The sequence below is a fragment of the Acomys minous genome, assembly GCF_964271855.1.
Source record: "Acomys minous genome assembly, chromosome: 12".
Taxonomy (NCBI): Eukaryota; Metazoa; Chordata; class Mammalia; order Rodentia; family Muridae; genus Acomys; species Acomys minous.
Window position 1 is genome coordinate 69308921 of NC_140493.1, and position 21302 is coordinate 69330222.

The window sequence follows — 21302 nt, forward strand, 5'->3', positions numbered from 1 at the left end:
TCCCAGCACTCAGAAGGCAGAGGCAGGCAGATCTCTTTGAGTTGGAGGCCAATCTGGTGTACATCAGACAGTTTCAGGTTGGGCAAGACTCCATCTCAACCAATCAATTAATCAGTTATTCAGTCAATAAAGCAAACGCTATCCAAGCCTATTGGAAAAGGGTGCAATGGTTGACTTTTTTTTTTTTTAATATTTATTTACTTATTATGTATACAGGATTCTGCCTGCAGGCCAGAAGAGGGCACCAGATCTCGTTATAGATGGTTGTGAGCCACCATGTGGTTGCTGGGAATTGAACTCATGACCTTTGGGAGAGCAGTCAGTGCTCTTAACCTCTGAGCCATCTCTCCAGTCCACAATGGTTGATTATAAACATCTGCTGTGTGAGAAAAACTGAAGGTGGAGGGAGCTCCATGTCTTTTTTTTTTTTTCTTTTTTGTTAAGAGGCAGAGGGTGGGGCTTGTGGGTAGTTAAGAGGCGAGGGTGGGGCTTGTGGGTAGTTAAGAGGTAGAGGGTGGGGCTTGTGGGTAGTTAAGAGGCGAGGGTGGGGCTTGTGGGTAGTTAAGAGGTAGAGGGTGGGGCTTGTGGGTAGTTAAGGGGCAGAGGGTGGGGCTTGTGGGTAGTTAAGGGGCAGAGGGTGGGGCTTGTGGGTAGTTAAGGGGCAGAGGGTGGGGCTTATGGGTAGTTAAGAGGCAGAGGGTGGGGCTTGTGGGTAGTTAAGGGGCAGAAGGTGGGGCTTGTGGGTAGTTAAGGGGCAGAGGGTGGGCTTGTGGGTAGTTAAGGGGCAAAGGGTGGGGCTTGTGGGTAGTTAAGGGGCAGAGGGTGGGGCTTGTGGGTAGTTAAGAGGTAGAGGGTGGGGCTTGTGGGTAGTTAAGAGGTAGAGGGTGGGGCTTGTGGGTAGTTAAGAGGCGAGGGTGGGGCTTGTGGGTAGTTAAGAGGCAGAGGGTGGGGCTTGTGGGTAGTTAAGAGGCAGAGGGGTGGTGCACACCTTTAATCCCAGCACTCAGGAGGCAGAGGCAGGTGGATCTCTTTGAGTTCGAGGCTAGCTAGCCTGGTCTACAAAGAGCCCAGGACAGTCAAGGCTACACAGAGAGACCCTGTGTGTTTGTGTGTGTGTAATAAATAAAAGTGAGACTAGCCAGGCATGGTGGCACCTTTAATCCCAGCACACATGAGGCAGAGGCAGGTGGATCTCTTTGAGTTCGAGGTCAGCTGATCTACAAAGCAAGTCAAGGACAGCCAGGACTACAGAGAGAAACCCTGTGTAGAAAAAAAACGGGAGCTCCATGTCTTACTAGTCAGCGCTGCAGACCCTGTTCCTCAGTGCTGCTCTTCCTGTAGACATCTGCAGGGGAGGGGCACTCAAAAATGTAACACAGGGGCTGGAGAGATGGCTCAGAGGTTAAGGGCACTGACTGCTCTTCCAAAGGTCATGAGTTCGATTCCCGGCAACCATGGTGGCTCACAACCATCTATAACAAAATCTGGTGCAGAATGTTGTATACATAATAAATAAATCTTTTTTAAAAAATGTTAACACAGGAGCAGAAACCCAGTACACTGCTTCCTGCTGGCATCTCTATGTTGTCGGCTGAAGCCCATGATGACCTCCTCTCTTCTTTATGCCTCTGAGAATTAGATCTGTTGCCAACTCTGGTCTGTAACGTTGCAGTCGGCACAAAGATCTCCCCCTCTATAGTGTGAGGCAGCTTATTTCGCACAGAACAGGTTATAAATGGAAATGGCGAGAATATGTGAATAAATACGGAGCAACCTTTCCTGGCCACGACAGAGTGTGTATGTAATCCACACTACTGAAAAGGAGCTTCCAAGTTAGATTAGGGTTCAAATCCCATCTCCTCTGTTTCTAGCCATGTGACCTTGGGCAGCTTACTCGCCTTCTCTATGACTCCTGACTGTGAGAGGGAAAAATAATGACCACTCTGTGAAGGTGACAGGAAGATTAGAAATGATGAATCTGGAGCATTCGCCATGGCACCTAGCGTGGCAGAAGCCCTCCACAAACAGTAACGGATGTAACTAATGGCCACAGAATTGTAGTCGGCATAAAACTCTGTCCGATGAGGAGAAAGCAGCTGAGTAAATTATGGCTTATCCACTTAATACCATGCAGGAGAGTGAAGTGGTGTTTGCAATGGCTCAGCCACAGTAAGAAAAATGCTTATGGCATAAAACAGAAAACACAAAGCCCAAGCTGGATGAAGTGGTGGCGCACGCCTTTAATCAACCAGCCCTCAGGAGGCAGAGACAGGCAGATCTCCGTGAGTTCAACGCTAGCCAGGTCCACATAATGAGCTCCAGGACAGCAGAGCCTACACAGTGAGACCTATATAATAAACAATATGCATGTAAATGTAACAGATAAAAAGCCGAGCCCCAAATTGGGCATTCTTTGTTAGGACAACTACGAGGAAAAAACACAAAACCATTTTGAAAATTTTGAAAAATGGGAAAGAAATATAGCCACAGAAAACTTATGCTTATGTTCAGATAAGCTTTTTCCCTCTGTAGTAGATTACCTTTATAATTTAAAAAAGCGTTTTTCTTTTTAGAAGAGACCACACAGTAAACTGAATTGAGTGAGAGTGTGTGTGTGTGTGTGTGTGTGTGTGTGTGTGTGTGTGTGTGTGTGTGTCTCACACTGTAATCCTGGAAGCCTTAAACTTGCTGTGATCTTTCTGTGTTAGCCTCCCTATAGATAGATACAAGCCGCCACTCTTGTCTTTTGTGTTTTTGGCGGGAGGCGGAGGGGGGGGAGGAAGAAATAAACTGCCCAGGCCGGTTGTCCCTAACTGTGACCCCAAACCTATATCCTCACCCTGCAGAGGTCTTCTTCAGCTTGGCACACAGTAGGACATCTGTGAAGAGAAAGACGTGCCGCAGCTTCCGGGAGCTCTCAGACATTTCCACCAAGAAGCCATCCTTCACCAGCTGCCGAGTCTGAGGGAGACAGCACACCCATTACCTGCTCAGACAGCAGAGAGCTGCGAGGGCCCCAGCCGGCACTGTTATCTGTCCGGCTAAGAGGATGCTATCTGTGTGTGAAACAGCATCTGCCGTGGAACAGCAGCGCGGTGCAGGAGGGCACACTGCATGTGGTTAACCCTTCCCCACAGCCCTCAGCAGCCTCCCCTGGATACAAACTCCCTGGAATGACTTGGTTTCTCCATCCTGGACCATGAACACATCCAACCTCACATCTCCTCCCAATGGAGAACTTGATCTAGTTACAGCTCATCTTGCTCAGCCAACCCACTCAGGCTCATCCATGCTACTTCTCAGGGGATTCTCCAACTATGGATGAAAGACCCTGGGATGTCCCCCAAGGTGGGGGTAGGGTGGGGGTGGGGGTGGGGGTGGGGGTGGCTGTAGCGACCGGGACAGCCAAAAGCATTTTGCTGCTCACGAGACTTGGTGCATCTCCTCCCTGCCACCCTCAGAGCTGGCGGGCTTCCCTGGAGCTGTCACCATCCACTTCAGCCTTCCCCGTGTGCGCTGTGTGACCTACATACACTACCGTCTGTGGGTGAGCATGTCGAAAGGATATGACTGAGACAACCTGAAACTGATATTGCTCTATGCCTTCTAAGACTTTTTAGGTATTTCCTGGGGTGCTGCAAACCAGGGCCGGGAACTGCGTACATACAGACAGCTCCATGCCCCGTTAGTCACGCTCCATACCCTCTCTGTCCCTCATGACTTCCCTTCCCAGCAGACACGGAAGGCTCATAAACGCAACAAAGGAACATAAACGCAGTGAGCCTTCCCTCCTAAATGCTACTTAATTACCCCGATTAGACAGAAGGCACCGTATCTGGGCCAGACTGCTGACCCGTTAGGGTCGGTCTCCCCAGTTCTTTACACTGTTCCCCCCACGATTCCATCAGGAAGCCTCCCACCCCATCCCAGGGGAGATGCGATGCAACAGCTAGGACATCTCATGAGCCTGGATGGCCTTAAGCATCCCCAGTACTAGCGTTTTCTGTTGTTGGGCTCATTGCCTAGCTCTGGCCTACCTAGCGTGTCCAACCAACAGCTCCCTGATAGCATCATCCCAATCAGAGCAAAGATATCGAGAATATCCCAGAATCCCACCCAGCTTCTGGTGTGGACAATGTGTGGGGTTTGACAGCCCGGCAAGCATCTGATTCTGACACTTTTGCCTGGAGATCCCTGTGCTGGGCTCAGAGATTGTCTTACCAAGTTATCAGAGGGACCTGTGAGACAACAGTCTTTAAGTTCTTTTTGGTTTTTTGCTTTGTTTGTTGCTTTCGTTTGTTTTAAGACAAGGTTTCTCTGTGTAGCCTTGGCTGTCCTGGAACTCACTCTGTAGACCAGGCTAGCCTCAAACTCACTGAGATCCACCTGCCTCTGCCTCCCCGAGTCTGGAATTAAAGGCGTGCGCCACCACTGCCGGGCTAGTCTTAAAGTTCTTGACACGACATGCTGTAGATACTTAGCGCGGCCCAGGACTGCACTCAGGCCTCCCTTTAGCTGTGGGGGTACACAGGATACTCAGCGTGATACCCCGGCATCAAGGACAGCAGGGACCCAGGACCTGGGCAACGGTCTCCTGGTCGGTCTAGGTGTGAATTTGTGCCGGGCCTTGAACTCACCTCGCCCTTGGGGGTTGTGACTGCAGTCCTGCGGGGATCAATGTCCTCGTTAATGCTGGACAGGAAATTCTGGGAGATTCGGAGGGCATCCTGAAGTAGTGGGTAGTCTGGGTGGTCCACGGGCGTGTGCTTCAACAGATCCTGAGAAAAGGATGTGAGGGTGAATTGAGAAGAAGTGGTCCAAGTTCAGTGAGAAGACAGTAGGGAGCATGCAACCCTCCGAAGAATTCGGGGGTGGGGGTAGGGGGGGCTACTCCTGGGGCCCACACGCTAACCCGGCCATGCCTGGGAAAACAGAACTGAAAAACCAGGGCCAGAAGAGCGGCAGTGAAGGGGCAGTTAGCGCGCCTTTGACTTCTGCGGGACTCCTGTGACTCGTTTCCCTAGGGGCCGCAGCCGGGTGAAGCCGTACCTCACCGAGCAGCTGGGGAACCCTCTTCTAATCACTGCACAGCTGCTCCAGGACCCTAGAGACCACAAGGCAGCGGATGAGGCAGCAGCAAGTGTCTGCCTCCTAGGGAGCATTTGGCCAAATATCAAGCTTAGTAGGCAAGCTATATTTAGGACACGGCCCTGTTGGCATGGTTACCATAGGCCAGGCAGGCACAGTCAGGGCCCAGGGACCCTCTGCCATGCTCCCCAAATGGAGTCTCAGTAACTTGAGTACTTTTCGCACAAAACTCCTAACCCGCCTCTGGCCACTCTGGGACATGACACTCACGTGCAGGACCAGGGTGCTTCGAGTGACTCGGTCAATAGGCTTGTAGAGCAGAGCTGTAGGGAGAGCCGAGAGAGGAGACAGGACAATGAAGTACAAACCGGGTGACAGAGATGAGCTTTTTTACCCCTGGCCTGTTTTGTTTCTCCAAACGAACACTCACTCGGAAAGCCAACTGGGTTCTGTGGCAACCCATGCCTCTGTTTTCACTCCACGGACAGGGCAAATGGAAGCGACGGGGACACACAGCTCTGTCCACTCAGGCTCGCTCCCCCACCTGAACCTTCCTCTCCTCACCCGGTCCTGTGCAGGCCAGGCTCTCCCCCGGCTGAAGTTCCCCTGGCCCACATCCACAGCCATACAGAGACATCCAGACAGGCCCTGCGAGAGTTCGGCACGCTGTGGTGCCCTTCAGGACTGTTAGGACGGCAGAAGGTGTCTGCTACTCTTCCAGAAGGCTACCTCCCTCGTGCCAGTCATCCTCCAGCCCTTCCAGGCCAAGGACTGGCACACCCACTGGGAACCACACGTTTCATTCAGCCTCACTCATATTTATTTATTTATTTATTTATTTATTTGGCCTCAGCTCCTCTATGAAAAAAAATCTGGGTACAGTCTTGCTACGGGAGCCCCAAAGAAGCTGGAAAAATGCCAAGGTCAGCCGGGTCCCATGTGCCACACTCCTCTGTGACCCAGACAATGGATGCTGGCCACCAGATCACTCAGCAGGCACTGGGAAGACGCTGCCACCAGCAGTCCACACTTCCTGTTTCCTGTACATTGCTCCTCCCTGGCTGGTGGTTCAGTGCTGGCCCTACACCTGGGTCTTCGAGTCCTGAGACTATGACCTTTGGCTTCCTGTCATAGGTGCTCTACCTGGCTGGATGAATGTCCATAACTGAATGTCCCATACAACCTAGATGGATCCTAAATCCCTCACGCCTGAACAGCCCCCGCACCAGTCTCTCAAAGCCCTAGATACCTCGTGAAGCGCTAAGCAAGCACTTCAGGGAACAGCCTGATGCTCTGATGTGTTCTTGAGGTGCGCTAAGTGCCAATCTGTAGCCCTTGCTTGGCTGCCCACTAGGATCACATGTGAGGAACTCTTAAAAGAAGCAAATGTCCCTTCTACACTCCATCAACTAACCCAAAATCTCCAAAGGATGAAAAGGCTGTTTTTCTGAGACGGATATGTATTAGCAGCTGAAAAATGCTGTTTTATGCCTCTAACTTTTTTGTAGCTTTCTTTTATTTTTTTATTTAAGTAATTTATTCAGATTATATCTTAATTGCTATGCCCTTACTTGTATCTTCCCGTTCCCCCTCCCTCCCTCTTTCACCCTACTCCCCTCCCCTACGTCTGCGACAGAAAGGGGACCTCCTCCCGCCCCCCTCCATATGATTACAGCCTATCAGGTCTCATCCTGGTAGCCAGCCTGCTTCCCCTTCCTCTGAGTGCCACCAGGCCTTGAGCTCTTTCTTAATGAGCCACTTTTAGAACTCATCCACACCCCCATGGGCTGATGCATGGGTCTGGGGTGTGCTGGGACAGCCAGAGTAAAGCTTGGGCATGTGCAGGGGTCTCAGCTGTGAGGATGCCACAGGCACCCCATCCACCTGTGGCTCAGGCATCCGCACTGCTGAGGGAAAAGTCATACCAGAACCACTGCGCCCTCACAAGGTCAACAGACACCGGCCGGGGTGGGCCCAGAGCCCCATCCCCCAGGAAAGCTGACACCACTCCATCAGCTTCTGCAGCCCTCTCTGAGTCCCAGGAGGAAGAGGTTTCTGACTAAGCTCAGAAGTCTGCAGAAATGGTGGATCAGGTTTCGGGGGGGGGCTATTAATATGCCTGAAGTCACCTCAAGAGTCCATCTGACAGGGCCACGGAATGAATCCTGCAGCCCGGGCACTGGTCAAGGGGGGGATCAGGTGCACGGGAGGAAATCAGGCAAGGAAGGGTGGCCCAGTGCCTCTGTTCCGCCGGCTTTGCCCCTGCCCCTGGCCCTTCCTTGTTCCTGGTATCTGCAGAGCAGCCCGTTTTTTTTCCACTCCTGCATCGTGCTTTCCCCACTCTTCTTGGAATAGGTGCCATCAAACAAGTGGTCTTGCCCATCTCTCTCCCTCCTCCAGGAAGTCTTCCCTGACCTTTATAAGCACCAAGTCAGACCACCAATATGAACAAACTGGTTCTTGTCCCATGTTTCATGGAACTGCCTCATGTGCACTGTTTCCTGTCATTAAAAGGGCATGCGACTCTCACTAGCCCACCCCACGCCCCCTTTCTGAGACGGGGTTTTTCTGTGTAACAGCTCTGGCCATCCTGGAACTCTCTTTGTAGACCAGGCTGGCCTCAAACTCACAGCGATCCGCCTGCCTCTGGCCGCGAGTGCTGTGATTGAAGGCGTGCGCCACCATGCTTCGTTTTACTAGCCCATTTTTACAGTGTGGAAACTCAGGCACAAGTTACTTGTTTATAACCACAACATTGGGAGCCACAGTTGGATTAAGAATTTTGGCTCACCCGTGTGCTTTTACAATTGGACTGTCTCCGTCCTTGGGAGAGGGTGGCAGGTGGAACTCCACAGGCAAGAGTCCCGGGGAAGCCTCCACCTACCCAGGTGAGTATTTTCTGTAGAGCTAGCTACTTACCCAACTCCCCCACTCTGAAGCTGACTTCAAAGATTTCATGAGGAGCACAGAGACCCTGGACTCCAAATCTGAAGCCTGCTTCATTAAGTCTAAGCTTCCTTTTAGGGAGCAAAGGGGGGGGGGGGAGCAGAGCCCCTCAGCCAGGCCCAGCATTTCTCCTCTGACCTCTGACAGGGCTTCAAGTCTGGCCCTTCCCTGGGTCCCACCCAGCCTGTTGGAATCAGCTGAAGGCAGCACAAAGACTGTTTCCACCATCAGCACCAGACACAGAACAAGCCAGGGAAATGACAGGGACAGTGGTCCTGAACAGCTCCCTAACATATAGGCCTCTAGGAGAGAGCTGGAAACCTCATCCATCATCTTTCCTCCAGCAAACTGCCACCCCCCACTTGGATCATTAGCCTGTAACGGGAGCCTCAGGTTACCACGGAGATAGGCAGGCGAAGTGACTGAGAAGGGTGCAGGGTGGGAGGGGGAAGAGGAAGGACCTTACCCAGCAAGCTGCCTCTCTGACACACATGGACCCACAACAGCTAGCCTGGAGGCTACATGTGGGCCCCGTACCCCACCAGAGGTTGCTTAGGTCACCACTAAGGCACTTCTTGCCTTAAGAGAGTCAGGCCACCAGGTCTGGACAACACGCTGCCTTCGCCTGCTTCCGTAGCCTGGCTGACAGCATACACCCGTCCTGGGACACCTCCTCACCCCAGCTGGACCGAGTGACACAGAGGATACTCCAGGCCTCCTGCTGAAGTGGGTGTGTGACCTTCACAAAGCAGCAGCCGGCCACACCCCCCTCTCATGCAGACCTTTTGCACTGAGTGCTGGGGTCTGGGGTCTGGGGTCTGGGCTCGGGGTCTTTCAGGGACTGGAAACACTGCTCCGGAAACCAGCCAGCTCCTCCCTGCTCTCCCAGAGCCATCCTGAAAGGAAGCAGCATGTGCACCGTGCACACAATACCCTTGATGCTTAGCATCCTCTGTGCTCACTGAACAAAGAAACTCCCAACTTCTCTCTCCAGCCCAGGCTGGCGCCCTCTTGCCATGAGGTATAGCTGTCCAGACTCTCTGTCCCTCTCTGCCTGCTCCCAGCTGTCCCTTGCCCCCACCTCAGACCCCGGGTACAGCCTGTCACTTCCCTTACCCTCTTCAGGAAGTTGCTCAATGTCCCTCACGTACGCACGCACATGCTAACACACCAGTCCCACACACCGCCGCAGAACTACCTGGACCCTTCTAGCTTGGTCCTTCCATTTCAAAGATAACTCTGCCCCGTGCAGCCTCTCAATTTCAACGCCAGGCTGACCACAAAGCGAATGCAGGTGGGTTCAACCACACGACCGTCCTCCCTTCCCTGCAGCCTCTAAATACTCCAGCCCAGACTGAAGTCCATTCTAGCCAGCCCCCAGATGGCTTGAGGCATGCCACTTCCCACGGAGGGGTGCCTGGGTTACCATAGGTGCAGTTACAGCAGAAGCGAATGATGAGGAGGATTTCCATGGCAGCCTCTATCCTTGCAGCAGGGACCTGCAGCCATTGCTCCAGGCTCCTGGCTCTCCTCAGCAGTCCAGCCACTCGGCCACCTTGCTGGCTGCTGCTGCACAACCTCCAGAATCAAGCAGCCGCTTCCTTCCGAGTGCTCATCCAACAAGGGGGAGGGCAAGAGCGTGGAGAGGCAGGAGGAGGAAGGGAGGGGAGGAGGGAGGAGGGACCAAAAGCCTGCTGGCATCCTAAGGAGGAGCACGTTTGTAGCTGGCCTGCTGCCTAGGGAGGAGACACAGGCACACGCACACAGGAACAGGCGAGCGCGCACGTACACACACACACACACACACACACACACACACACACACACACACACGGAGAGGCAAGGAGGCCATCACATTCACACAGACCACAGCTCACTAAAACAAAGGAAGACAATTGTAATCCCAGTCCACTCCCCAAAGTACCTTCCATGGTGACTGACGTATGGCTGTCCTTAGAGTCCTTGGGCCCTTTCACTTTGAGTTCCTGTGAGAGGGAGGAGAAAAAAAATCACTACCTGTTCTATGCCCCAGCCTCCCTCTCTTATGCTGAGCTTGGTGAGAAAGAGGAGCTCAGAAGCCCAGGGCGTAAGTAACAAGAGGCAAGAAGGCAGACTCTGGAAACCACAGTTAGGACTGACTGCAGAAAGCACTGTGGTGCTAGCTGGGCATGGTAGCACATACCTGTAATCCCAGCACCCTCGGAGGCAGAGGCAGGAGGATCTCTGTGAGTTCAAGGCCAGCCTGAGTCTAGGACAACCAAGGCTACACAGAGAAACCTGTTGGGGGTGGGGGGGGGGGAGAAAGAAAGAAAGAAAGAAAGAAAGAAGAAAGAAAGTGGGTTGGAGAGATGGCTCAGGGGTTAGGAGTACTGACTGCTCTTCCAAAGGTCCTGAGTTCAATTCCCAGCAACCACATAGTGGCTCACAACCGTCTATAATGAGATCTGGTGCCCTTTCTGGCAAGCAGGTGTACATGCAGGCAGAACACTGTATAAATAATAAATAAATAAATCTTTTAAAAAAGAAAGAAAGTGCTGTGGCAAAAAGGGTTCCTCACACCTGCTCCCTGATGCCCTTGCCTCTGGAGGATGAGCGTGCCCAAGCGCAGTGACCTTCCCACTGCCAACCTGTTCTCAGGAATGTGTACACAGCCCCGGGAAGACAGGGCTGAAGTCAATAATGCACTAGGCATGCCAGCTGACCTTTGGGGATGAACACCCCTGAGTCATGGCAGAGGGGGACCTGCACAGTAAGTAGAGAGGAGATGGGCTCGGAGTCCACAGGGCACTTCAAGCCGTATCCTCCCCATGCAAGGGCTAACCCGGCCCCTAGCCCCGTGACACTCCCTGCTACCTCTCCTCAATGTATGACAAGTGACCCAGGAATGAGTGCTCGGAACAGACTCTGGGGGCAGACACCATCAGATCGAAACATCGTTCATCTGCTTTAGAGGCAGAGATACCCAAGCCTTTGCCAACAGGGCAGTGGCTGCAACTGGAGCCGAAATGCAATCCTCACTAGGCTGAGGCAGAGCCTAGAAGAGGCATGCTCTCATGAAAGGCAAGGTGAGGCCAAGGTCAGATGCCCAGGTGCTGCTGCTGCCCTGCCCGGGTGAAGGCAAGGCCAGCACAGTAGGAGCTCATTTCCTGCAACATCCCCAGCTGTTTCTAGACTGAGAAAACCCCCAGGAACTGAGCTTGGCATGGGGCGGGGTGGGGGGTGGGGGCTGAGGGGGTAGATGACAACTCAGCTCTCCTCCGGGCTGAGTCTGTCTCTCGCTGGTGCCTGGAATCCCTGCTTTAACGGATTTTGGTCCATACCCCCTCCAGTGCAGCCTAGAGGTATGAAATCACTGCTGCTGCAGATGAGAAGAGCCTAATTGCAGTAATTAAGTGGCAGCGCCAGCAGGAAGCATCAGCGTCATCTTTACTGAGTGAGTCAAGATGAGCAGCCACCTGGCAGAGGGCCACGGCCCTGGCTGGCACAGGCTTTGGGGTCAGGGTGGGGGACCTTAATGCATGGATGCAGGAGAGTGGGTGCAGGGGGTGCTTATGCATGGATGCACAGAGAGCAAGCAGTCAGCCGGGCTAAGAGGGGGCACTCCACAGTCTCTGCACACTCTCTGGACCATGTTGACCTTGGGGTACCCAGAGCCACTGTGAACACACGTCAGGGAGTCCAGTTCCTTCCCAGAGAGGGCTGGATGCTGAGAGGAAATCACCAATTCTCCAACCTCATGGCTTCTTTCTCTAAGAGAGGCTTTCCCACCCTGGTCCTGTCCTTCCACAGGGTGACACAGCCACCTGATCCAGGTAGGGATCCTGGGAGGAAAAGCTGAGCACAGCCTTCTCTCTGTAGCTTCTCATCCTTCTAGAAACCAAACAGAACATGTGTTTCCAGAGGCGAGGCCTGTACACCGAATCTGCAAGCTCTTATCTGCTTTCTAATAATCAAACTGCCATCTTTTCTTTTTTTTGTAATTTATTTTCATTTACTTATTTAAGCGTTCTCTCTCTCTTTCTCTCTCTCTCTCTCTCTTCCCCTCTTCTCCCCCTTCCCCCCCCCTCACCTAAGACAGGGTCTCACACTGTGTATGTATATATGTATGTATGTATGTATGTATGTATGTATGTGTGTGTATATATATAATATATATTATATATAATATATATGTGTATGTGTGTGTATATGTGTGTGTGTGTGTGTGTGTGTGTGTGTATGTGTGTGTGTATATATATATATCCATCCCTCCCTGGCTGGCCTAGAAGTGGCTATATAGACCATTCTGCCCTTGAACTCACAGAGATCCACTTGCCTCTGCCTCCTGAGTACTGGAATTAATAGGCGTTCATCATCACATTTTTATATGTTTGGTCGTGAGCCTAGCCGAGCCATCTCTCCAGTCCTCGGCATCACATTTTTAACTACACCTGCCCAACTGCGGTATGGTCTCTAGACTGATTCCGGCTTAGGTACGATCTGGAATGCCAACACTTTCAGGGGATTATGTGTCTCCTTTTTCTCGCCCCAAAGCCGGGGAGATGGGTACTTCAAGGCAGGACTTCCAAAACTACAGAAGAACCCCGGACCCTTAGCTCCCTCTAAAACACAGGCTCTCTTGCCCTGAGCCTGAACAGGTGCCTCCTTCAAAGCTAGTGGCTTGAGAGTGTCGCAGGGGTCTTCCTGGATGAAGAGTGAGCCGGGCTGAATGATCCCAGACCGGCAGCCTCTCCCTGCTACTTCCTAGATAGAAGTCCCAAAGCAAAGCAGGGCACAGAGGTGCACACCTATAATCCCAGCACCCAGGATGCAGAGGCAGGAGGACTGCTACAAGTCTAAGGCCAGCCTGGGCTATTAAATAATGAGTTCCAGGCCAGACAAGGCTATGTGGTAAAACCTTGTCTCAGAAAAACAAAACAAAACGGTAACAACAGAAGAAATGCCAATGGCAGGAGACTTCATACTTCCACCACACATGGGTGCAGGAGGGGCATGCTCCTGCCAAAGGGGTCAAAGAGTTTCTTTTCCTTCTTTCTTTTTTAAAAAACTTGGTTATATAATAGCATTTATTTATTTACTTATTATACACACAGTATTCTGCCTGCATGTACACCTGCAGGCCAGAAGAGGGCATCAGATCTCATTACAGATAGTTGTGAGCCACCATGTGGTTGCTGGGAATCGAACTCAGGACCTCTGAAGGAGCAGTCAATGCTCTTAAATTCTGGGCCACCTCTCCAGCCCCAGGGGCTTCTTTCCTTTTTTGTTTTTGTTGTTGTTGTTGTTTTTTGAGACAGGGTTTCTCTGTGTAGCCTTGGCTGTCCTGGACTCACTCTGTAGACCAGGCTAGCCTTGAACTCACAGAGGTCCACCTGCCTCTGCCTCCCTGAGTGTGCCACCGTGCGCTGCTGTCTAAGGTCTTATGTCCTTCGCCGACCCTGGCGGACTCCGGGAGACTGTAGTCTTAGACGTGCAAGTACCTTTCAAAACTGCTTAGCCCAGAGTTCCTCACACTTCCCTCCCTGATGGTAAGTCAAGATGTTGTCAGAATGTAAACTGCTGCCCCTGATCCACCCCGCTGAATCAGAAGAAGATCCAGACGATCGGGGCACATATCTGTAATCCCAGAGGGCTGGGGAGACCGGCCCGAGCTGCACAGAGTGAGGTGAGGTGGGGTGGGAGATGCTGGAGGGAGCAGAGAAAAGAAGCAAACGCTCCAAGAAAGGAGGAGCCTGGGCACCTGTGCTCCCAGCAGTGCTCCCAGTCATTTCTTTTCTTTTTTTTCTGGGATTTTCGAGACAAGAGTTTCTCTGTGTAGCCTTGGCTGTCCTGGACTCACTTTGTAGACCAGGCTGGCCTCAAACTCACAGAGATCCACCTGCCTCTGCCTTCTAAGTGCTGGGATTAAAAGGGTGCGCCACCACCACCCAGCATGTGATTTCTTTTTTACATTCTGTGTACATACATGTAACTGTGTGTGAATATGTCCACACGACCATCGGTACTTGAGGGGCCGGAGGCATCAGATCTACAGCTGGTATTACAAAGTGGTCACCCAGCTCGGGGGGCTAGGAACCGAGCTCAGGTCTTGTGTAAGAGCGGTAGGGGCTTTTAACTGCCAGGCCACTGTCTTCCCACCTCACCCCATCAGGAAAACTTTCAGATGAGCTAGGCAGGTCCAAACAGCTTGTTCCACAGGAAAAGAAACAAAATCCCAGGGTTGGGAAGTCACTGGAAAAGTCATAGGAATACTGACCACTCCAAACCTCATTTTTTTCCCTTTCCTTTCTTCTTCTTCTTCTTCTTTTTTTTTTTTTTTGGGTTTTTTTTTTTTTTTTTTTTTTGGTTTTTTGAGACAGGGTTTCTCTGTGTATCCTTGGCTGTCCTGGACTAACTTTGTAGACCAGGCTGGCCTTGAACTCACAGCCTCTCTGCCTCTCGAGTGCTGGGATTAAAGGTGTGAGCCACCGCCACCACCGCCCAGCTCTGTTCCACTTTCTAATCTGAAAAAAATAAAATAAAATAAACCAAACCAATTGATATTCTTATATGAAGAGGAAAAATGTCAGTTGCAAGAAAGCAAATGTCAGGCCGTGCATTACTACTGTGGCAAGCAGCTTCCCCGGGGCAAGCAAAGGAGGAGATCCAGAGTCTAAAGCGGCTTCTCAGACCGTTACCAGAGCCCGGGGTGGATGGGGTGGGCTGCGGGGAGAGCTGCCTACCTCAGAGATCTTCTGGAACTGGTTGTTGGACTGGCTGCACTTCTCAGCTGTCTCCAGAGCGACTTTATAGTTATCCACAAATGCTTTGTACACGCCGAGCTGGCTGGCCTGCCGGGAGGAAGTGGAGAGTGAGGCTGAGTGTGGGATGGAGAGAGGGTTAGTGAATGGATGAAAGTGACGCCTGAGCTCCAGAAGCCCCCTTAGCACTCAGAACCTCTAACTCAGCTCCAAAAGGCTTGCTGGAAACCAGGGGAAAGTCAGAGATGAACACATTACAGTATGGCTTTGAACTTGACAGTTTCCATGGTAACTGGCTGAGTCAATAAGGTTAACAAAGTGGTACTGGCAGTGAGGAGGACAGGGACAGGGCCTTTGTTGGCACGCCAGAAATTCAACTTATCACAACACTTGGTTTGTTTTTTTTTTCTTTTTTGTTTTCTTTTTGTTTTTTTGTTCTGTTTTGCTTTTTTTTTTTTTTTTTTTTTTTTTTGGCATTGTTTTCATTTTTTGTTATTTTTCCCTTTAGCACTACCAAGGCCTCCCACGGCTTGAAGCCTCTCAGTGCCTTACACTTCCTTCCACAAACCTCTTCCGCATCTTGGAATTAAATAGCAGGGGAGACAAAGCAACAGGGTGGACACATGTAGTTTGCTCAGCCTCCTTCTTCATCCTGAGTCTCTTAGGTTCTGTCCCCACCTCCTCAGCCTCCAAGGTGCCAGAACCTCTGCCTCACTATGCCGCAATGCCACCTGGACCCTAACACTTGTCTTGACCAGCAAAAGCTGCACCACATCTAGGAGGTAAGGACGGATCCACCACCCTTCCTTCAAAAAAGAAAACTGAAACTTGCTAATTTAATTGCTCAAGTATTTATGACGAGCCTTCTCTTGGTTGTAAGTATTTCCTCCAGAGAGTGGGTGTGCAAATTAAAGCTGCATGTGACACCATGCCCATCTGAAGAGCTTTGTTTCCAGCCCTCAGACTATGGTGTTAAGACCGTGTACCTAATTTGTCGGCAACTAATCAAACTGACCATAGGCACAACTTCAGCCTAGGGCTTGGCCGATGTACCATTAAGACAAACCTCAGCGCCATACTGTCTAACACAGTGGCCATGAGTCACATACGAATACTGAGCGTGTACAATATAGTACAAGGACACATGCTACATGTAGAAATGCCACACCTCTGATCCTAGCACTCAGGAGACAGAGGCAGGTGGGTCTCAAGGCCAGTACGGTCTACACAGCCACTTCCAGGCCAGCCAAGAAGACACAGTGAGACTCTGTCTCAACAAAACAAGCAACAACAGGAACAACAATAAACCCACGTTGGATTCCAAAGACTCAGCATACAAAAAAGGACATAAATTATCCCCTACATAGCCAGGCGTGGTGGCGCACGCCTTTAATCCCAGCACTCGGTAGGCAGAGGCAGGCAGATGGCTGTGAGTTCGAGGCCAGCCTGGTCTACAAAGCGGGTCTAAGCCAAGGCTTACACAGAGAAATCCTGTCTCAAGGGAAAAAAGAAAAGAAAAAAAGAAAGGAAAAAAGAAAGAAAGAAAGAAATTATCCCCTACATATGCATACATGTATACATGTACCATATGTTTTACTGTGTAGCTGAGCAATACAATGCCTGAGTTCAAGTGGCCCTTCTCCCTTGGTGCTGGGAGAACAAGCAGGCCCTGCCACACCTACCTTGTATTTGTTTGTTTTCTGTGTTCCTGGAGACTAAAGCCAGAGCTTTGTGTACGGGAAGCAACCACCTTGCCATGGAGCTATTTCTAGTCTTTATTTTTACTTTTTAAAACTGTGGTTCCTCAGCTAGGCAGGGTGTACCAGCACTCGGGAGGCAGAGGCAGGTGGATCTCTGTGAGTTCGAGGCCAGCCTGTATTATAAAGTGAGTCCAGGACAGCCAAGGCTACACAGAGAGACAATGTCTTGAAAAAACAAAACAAAAAAACCAAACTGCAATCTATATGGCTCTACATCAAATTCCCACCAAGCTGCTTCAAGAGAAAAGGGGAAAGGATGAACAGACTCTCTTTCATTCATAGTACTTTATATTTTTGTTTCGTTTATGTTTATGAGACAGGGTCTCATGTAGCCCGAGCTAGTGTCAAATTCCCTATATAGCGACGGATGACCTTGAACTTCTGATCTTTCTGTACCCACCTCCCAAGTGCAGGCATTACAGATGTGCACTCCCAGGCCTACACTTGGCTGCTATTTTTTACCTTCCATTTTGAGATAAGGTCTAGGTTGCCCAGTCGGGCCTTGAACTTGCAAATTCTCCTGTCTCGGCCTCCTGACTAAAAAGTTTATTTATTCTTTAAATCAGAAAGTTTTACTAGCGGAGGGGCTGGCAAGATGCCTCATAGTACAAAGGCCTGGTGACCTCAATCTGATCCCCAGAGTCCATGGAATGGTAAAAAGAGAGAGGAGATTCTCTGTGCCACTCCCAGATTGCCTGTAGACATTACGCATACACACTGATGATGACGGTGATGATGATGATGATGTTGTTTTATAAGAGAGAGAGGAGTAGGAAGAGGACGAAACAGAAAAATAAGATAGAAAAAAAGGCAAAGGCTTGGCGTTTCTCTGCTGACCTAACATCTGTTACACTGGGAGCTGCAGACAGTTGTCTGCCACATATCCTCAAGATTTTCTGCTTTAAATTTTTTCCCAATGAAGTAGCAACAGAACGCAGCTGCTGCAGGCTTCCTTGGGGGCTTCTCTGCTTCCAAAGCGAGGTGCTAGGAAAGTGTGCTGTTCCTGTGCCTCACTCAGTGTCATCCGTGTCCCTCCAGGACACAAAGGCTGGGGAAGGGCCGGGGTGCAATGTCTCCCGAGCCACCCAGGGAGGAGACGGGGATCCTTTGCAGAAGCTGGTGAGGCTGCCCTTGGGACAGGGGGGCGGAGAGGAAGAGTATAGCGCAGTCTCAGAAAAGCTCCCAGGGAAGGGGCAGAGGGGTCAAAGGGCACTTTTAGCCATTAGTGCTCCAAGCAGCAGAGGTGTCCCAGACAGGTACATGTCACACTGTCTTCCAGGAAGGGCTCTCGAACCCTCTAGTCTCACGGTTTCTTTTTCTTTTCTTTCTTTTGAGACAGAATATCCTGTATCCCAGCATGGCCTCAAACTCACTCTCTAGCCAAGGTTAGGCATGAACTTAGAATCCTACTGCCGCTTGTTTCCAGAGCGCTACAGGTGTGGCTTACCACACCCAGTTTTATTCAGAGCAAGGGACTGAATTCAGGGCTTTCTGCAACTTAGGCAAACATTCAAGCAACAGATCTGCACCCCAGTCTCCTCTAACACCATGAGAAAGAGGGAACATGGATACCTGTGTTGCCACCCCCTTGTGACCCAGAAGCCATCTGTGTGCAGGTGTCATGGGCCATGCCAGGTACTTTCATCTCCATAGTTACCAGAGGCTGGAAGGCCAGAGGCCCAGCCTGCCAGGGTCATTAACTGGGAAGCGCAGGTTGCTTGGAAACAGGAGTTTGGCACTGGGAGTGATCTCATAAAACAAACAGCGGAGATGCTAATTCCCGTCTCTTGGTAATGGATAATCAAATACCCAGAGACTTCAGCTGAAATAAAACTGCCTCCAGATGCCTGGCTTGCCCTGGCTCCACCCAGGCCTCGCCAAGTAAGCAGCCTCAGGGTGGCAGACAGCAGTTCATGATGCTTGGGGGGGAGGGGGCGGAGGGTAGGTTGGGAAGCAGACCGGTAGAGCTGAGACCAAGGGAACCCTGAGTCTGAATGACACAGACAAACTGGTAAAGCTGTAAGTGGGGGCTCACACCTCCAATCCCAGCTCTTGGGAAGCTGAGGCAGAACCATTGCTACAAGTCCAAGTTCAAGTTCAGCTTGGGTTACAGAAACCCTGCACCAAACAAAACAAAAACAAAAACAAAAAACCCAGGCATATCATACTGGAGAGCTCTGCCACTCTGCTCTGGCTACTTGCCCGCCCATCAGAGCTTGTTTTCGTTCTTTCTTTTTTTTTCTTTTCTTTTTTCCCCCCCTGAGACGGAGTTTCTCTGTGTAGCCTTGGCTGTCCTGGACTCACTTTGCAGACCAGGCTGGCCTCGAACTCACAGCTATCTGCCTGCCTCTGCCTCCCGAGTGCTGAGATTAACTTTTCTACACCTGGAGGGCTGAGTATTGGTGCCGCCATGCAGATGACCTCAGACTGGCATGTGAACGGGACAGATGACTAGGTATCTACCATCCTTACAGCAGAGCAAACAGCTGGGTCCCCTACGGCCAGGATTATGGCATTCTGGGAAACAATGCCTCCTGAGTAGCTCTTCCTAAAACTGCAGCAGTGACGCCTGCAACAGCAGCAGCAGCAGCAGACATTTTCAGTTACTAACACTCACTCCTGCCAATAACCCCATTGACTATTGGTACCCCCTCTTTATGGAGGAGGGTGCTGAGCATAGGAGGGTAAGCTGTCTCAGGACCATCTGTGGTGAAGCTGGGATTCAAACCCAGCTGTGGCACGCCTCTAGCTGTGCTCATCCCTGCAACACCTGCGACCTTGAAAACATGGCTGTCAGGACACAGAGCACTTCAACCCTCGAGTTCTCCCTAGTCTCAGGCAAGGTCACTGTCCATCTGTCCATCCATTCATACACTCATCCACCAGTGGGGTGGTTCTGGGAGTCTAGTAAGAAGCAAATACAGACTGTCGCAGAGCTCATAGTTTCAGAGGGTGGGGAGAGTGGTTTTATAAGTGTTCACAAGGGACAAACATGAGGCCTGGAAAGGCTTCCCTGAAACTGACTGAGAAGCCAGGTATAAGGGGAAGGCAGAAGCCTAGGCAACCACAGGACTTCTGTGAACGGCTTCCAACACTGAGCGGTGCCCTCCCTCCTCCGCAGCAGCAGCAGGTAACACTGCCGAACACTGCCGCCGCCGGCTGTTGGTGCTGTCCGCTCTGGGATCAAGCACTAGTTAGGACCATATATCTGTCCAAGGGCTTCATTGTGCAAAGGCAGCACTGGGCACTGGAATACAATGGCCTCCCAAAGTCTCCGCTGAGTGGCCCTTCTCCTGCAGCCCATCTTGTGCCCCTTTGTCAGTGGAGTGACAGAGGGCCTGCATCCTGGCAGAAGAAACTCCACCCCAGTGCCCCAAGGACCCCCCTCATGAAGACAAAGGCAGCACTCTCCAGAAATACACATATGACCCACCTCTGCTATCCCTAGAAGCACTTTCAGGGCTCCACAAGAATGAGGCTGGGATTGAGGATCCAGCCCGGTTGCCCCCCGCCAAAGAACAAAGGCCCAGACTGGCCAGCACGGTCCTCTCCCAAGGCCCTATCTATCCAACACCATTCTGTCATGGAGACATGCCCTCACGGGAGACTCACCAGCTTCTGGAAAAGATGGCCCATGGTGACTTGGCTGTCCCATTGCTGCACCTTGGGGCAGAGGCTGTCGTAGAATTCCTTGTGGATCTCGTAGATGTCCTGGATCTTGTAGAAGATGGTCTCAATCTGTTGGATGGTGAGCACGGGCTGGGAGGTGGTGGCTGTGGCCTTCAGGGGTTTCATGGGCTGAAGAGGAAGGGGAACAGAGTGGAGGAGCTGGGAGGGTTGGCAGCCCCTGGGCAGCCTGTGACACATGCAGTGATGCCCGAGTCCTGCCTGTACAAGGCCGCTGAAGGCAGAGAACCTGAGACACGGTTTCTGTCTCAGAGCTGTTGTCGCAGGTCCCGACAAGCCGCAGGCAAAAGGAGGGAGCCTGACAGCAGCAGTCTGCCGCTGCTGCAGCCACAGCACATCCCTTCCCCCACCTGAGCTCGCAACCCCTGGCTCTTATGTCTTCTCCGGTCCATTTAACAGGTCCCTAGTCTCTTCCACAATGGCCTCGTGCCCCAATCGTAAGCCTCTTTGTCCTGCTTGAGTGGGAAGGGAGTGTTGCCTGGAAGGCCAGCTCCTTAAGCTGCTTCCTTTTGAGAAACAGAAGTCAGTTCTAGTGCTCGGGAGGTAACACCATCAAGAGACTCAAGACCAGCTCAAGCCGGGCCTGGAAATGGTAGCACTCCGGAGGAGGCTGAGGCAGGAAGCCTGCAGGCCAGCCTGGACAACACAGTGAGAGCTCGTCCTCAAAACACCAAAAGCCAGCTCAGGTTCCCTGACAGCCTCAGTTTTCATCACTTGGTGAGGCAGAGGAGCAGGCACACACACGCCACTCTCCTGCTTCCCACGCCCAGGGCAGACATTGCTAAACGAGCACGATGGTCTTCCCCACCGAGTGTGGTTTTGGTCTCAGACTCTTTCTCAATGCCTTTCGACACGAAAATGAAAGCAACCTGTCATCCTCGCTTATCTACGGCAACATCACCAGGGCCCACCAGTGGGAGGGGCAGGGACAACACCATCCCTAAGCACTGCCTGGGATAATGGGGCTTGGGTGCATTCTCTTCAGAAAGAAACTGTTATTTTCCAAATCACCCACAATGAGGTTTAGCACCATGGTGCCTGCCTGTGGTCCCAGCTGCTCAGGAGGCTGAGGCAAAGGGAT

The 21302-nt window shown here is 51.6% G+C and overlaps 1 protein-coding gene across 4 annotated transcripts in view; it reads right to left on the minus strand.

Annotated features, from left to right (window-relative positions):
* The window catches only part of ABR (ABR activator of RhoGEF and GTPase), a 196330-nt gene that overhangs the window by 42949 nt on the left and 132079 nt on the right, over positions 1-21302 (minus strand). For all 4 annotated transcript variants that reach the window (XM_084802749.1, XM_084802752.1, XM_084802750.1 and 1 more), the window contains 6 exons: positions 20147-20332; positions 14757-14864; positions 9959-10019; positions 5359-5411; positions 4638-4778; positions 2840-2961 (listed from right to left, as the gene is read on the minus strand). In XM_084802749.1, coding sequence (XP_084658875.1) covers positions 2840-2961; positions 4638-4778; positions 5359-5411; positions 9959-10019; positions 14757-14864; positions 20147-20332 — 671 coding nt within the window. The remainder of the gene's footprint in view (positions 1-2839; positions 2962-4637; positions 4779-5358; positions 5412-9958; positions 10020-14756; positions 14865-20146; positions 20333-21302) is intronic.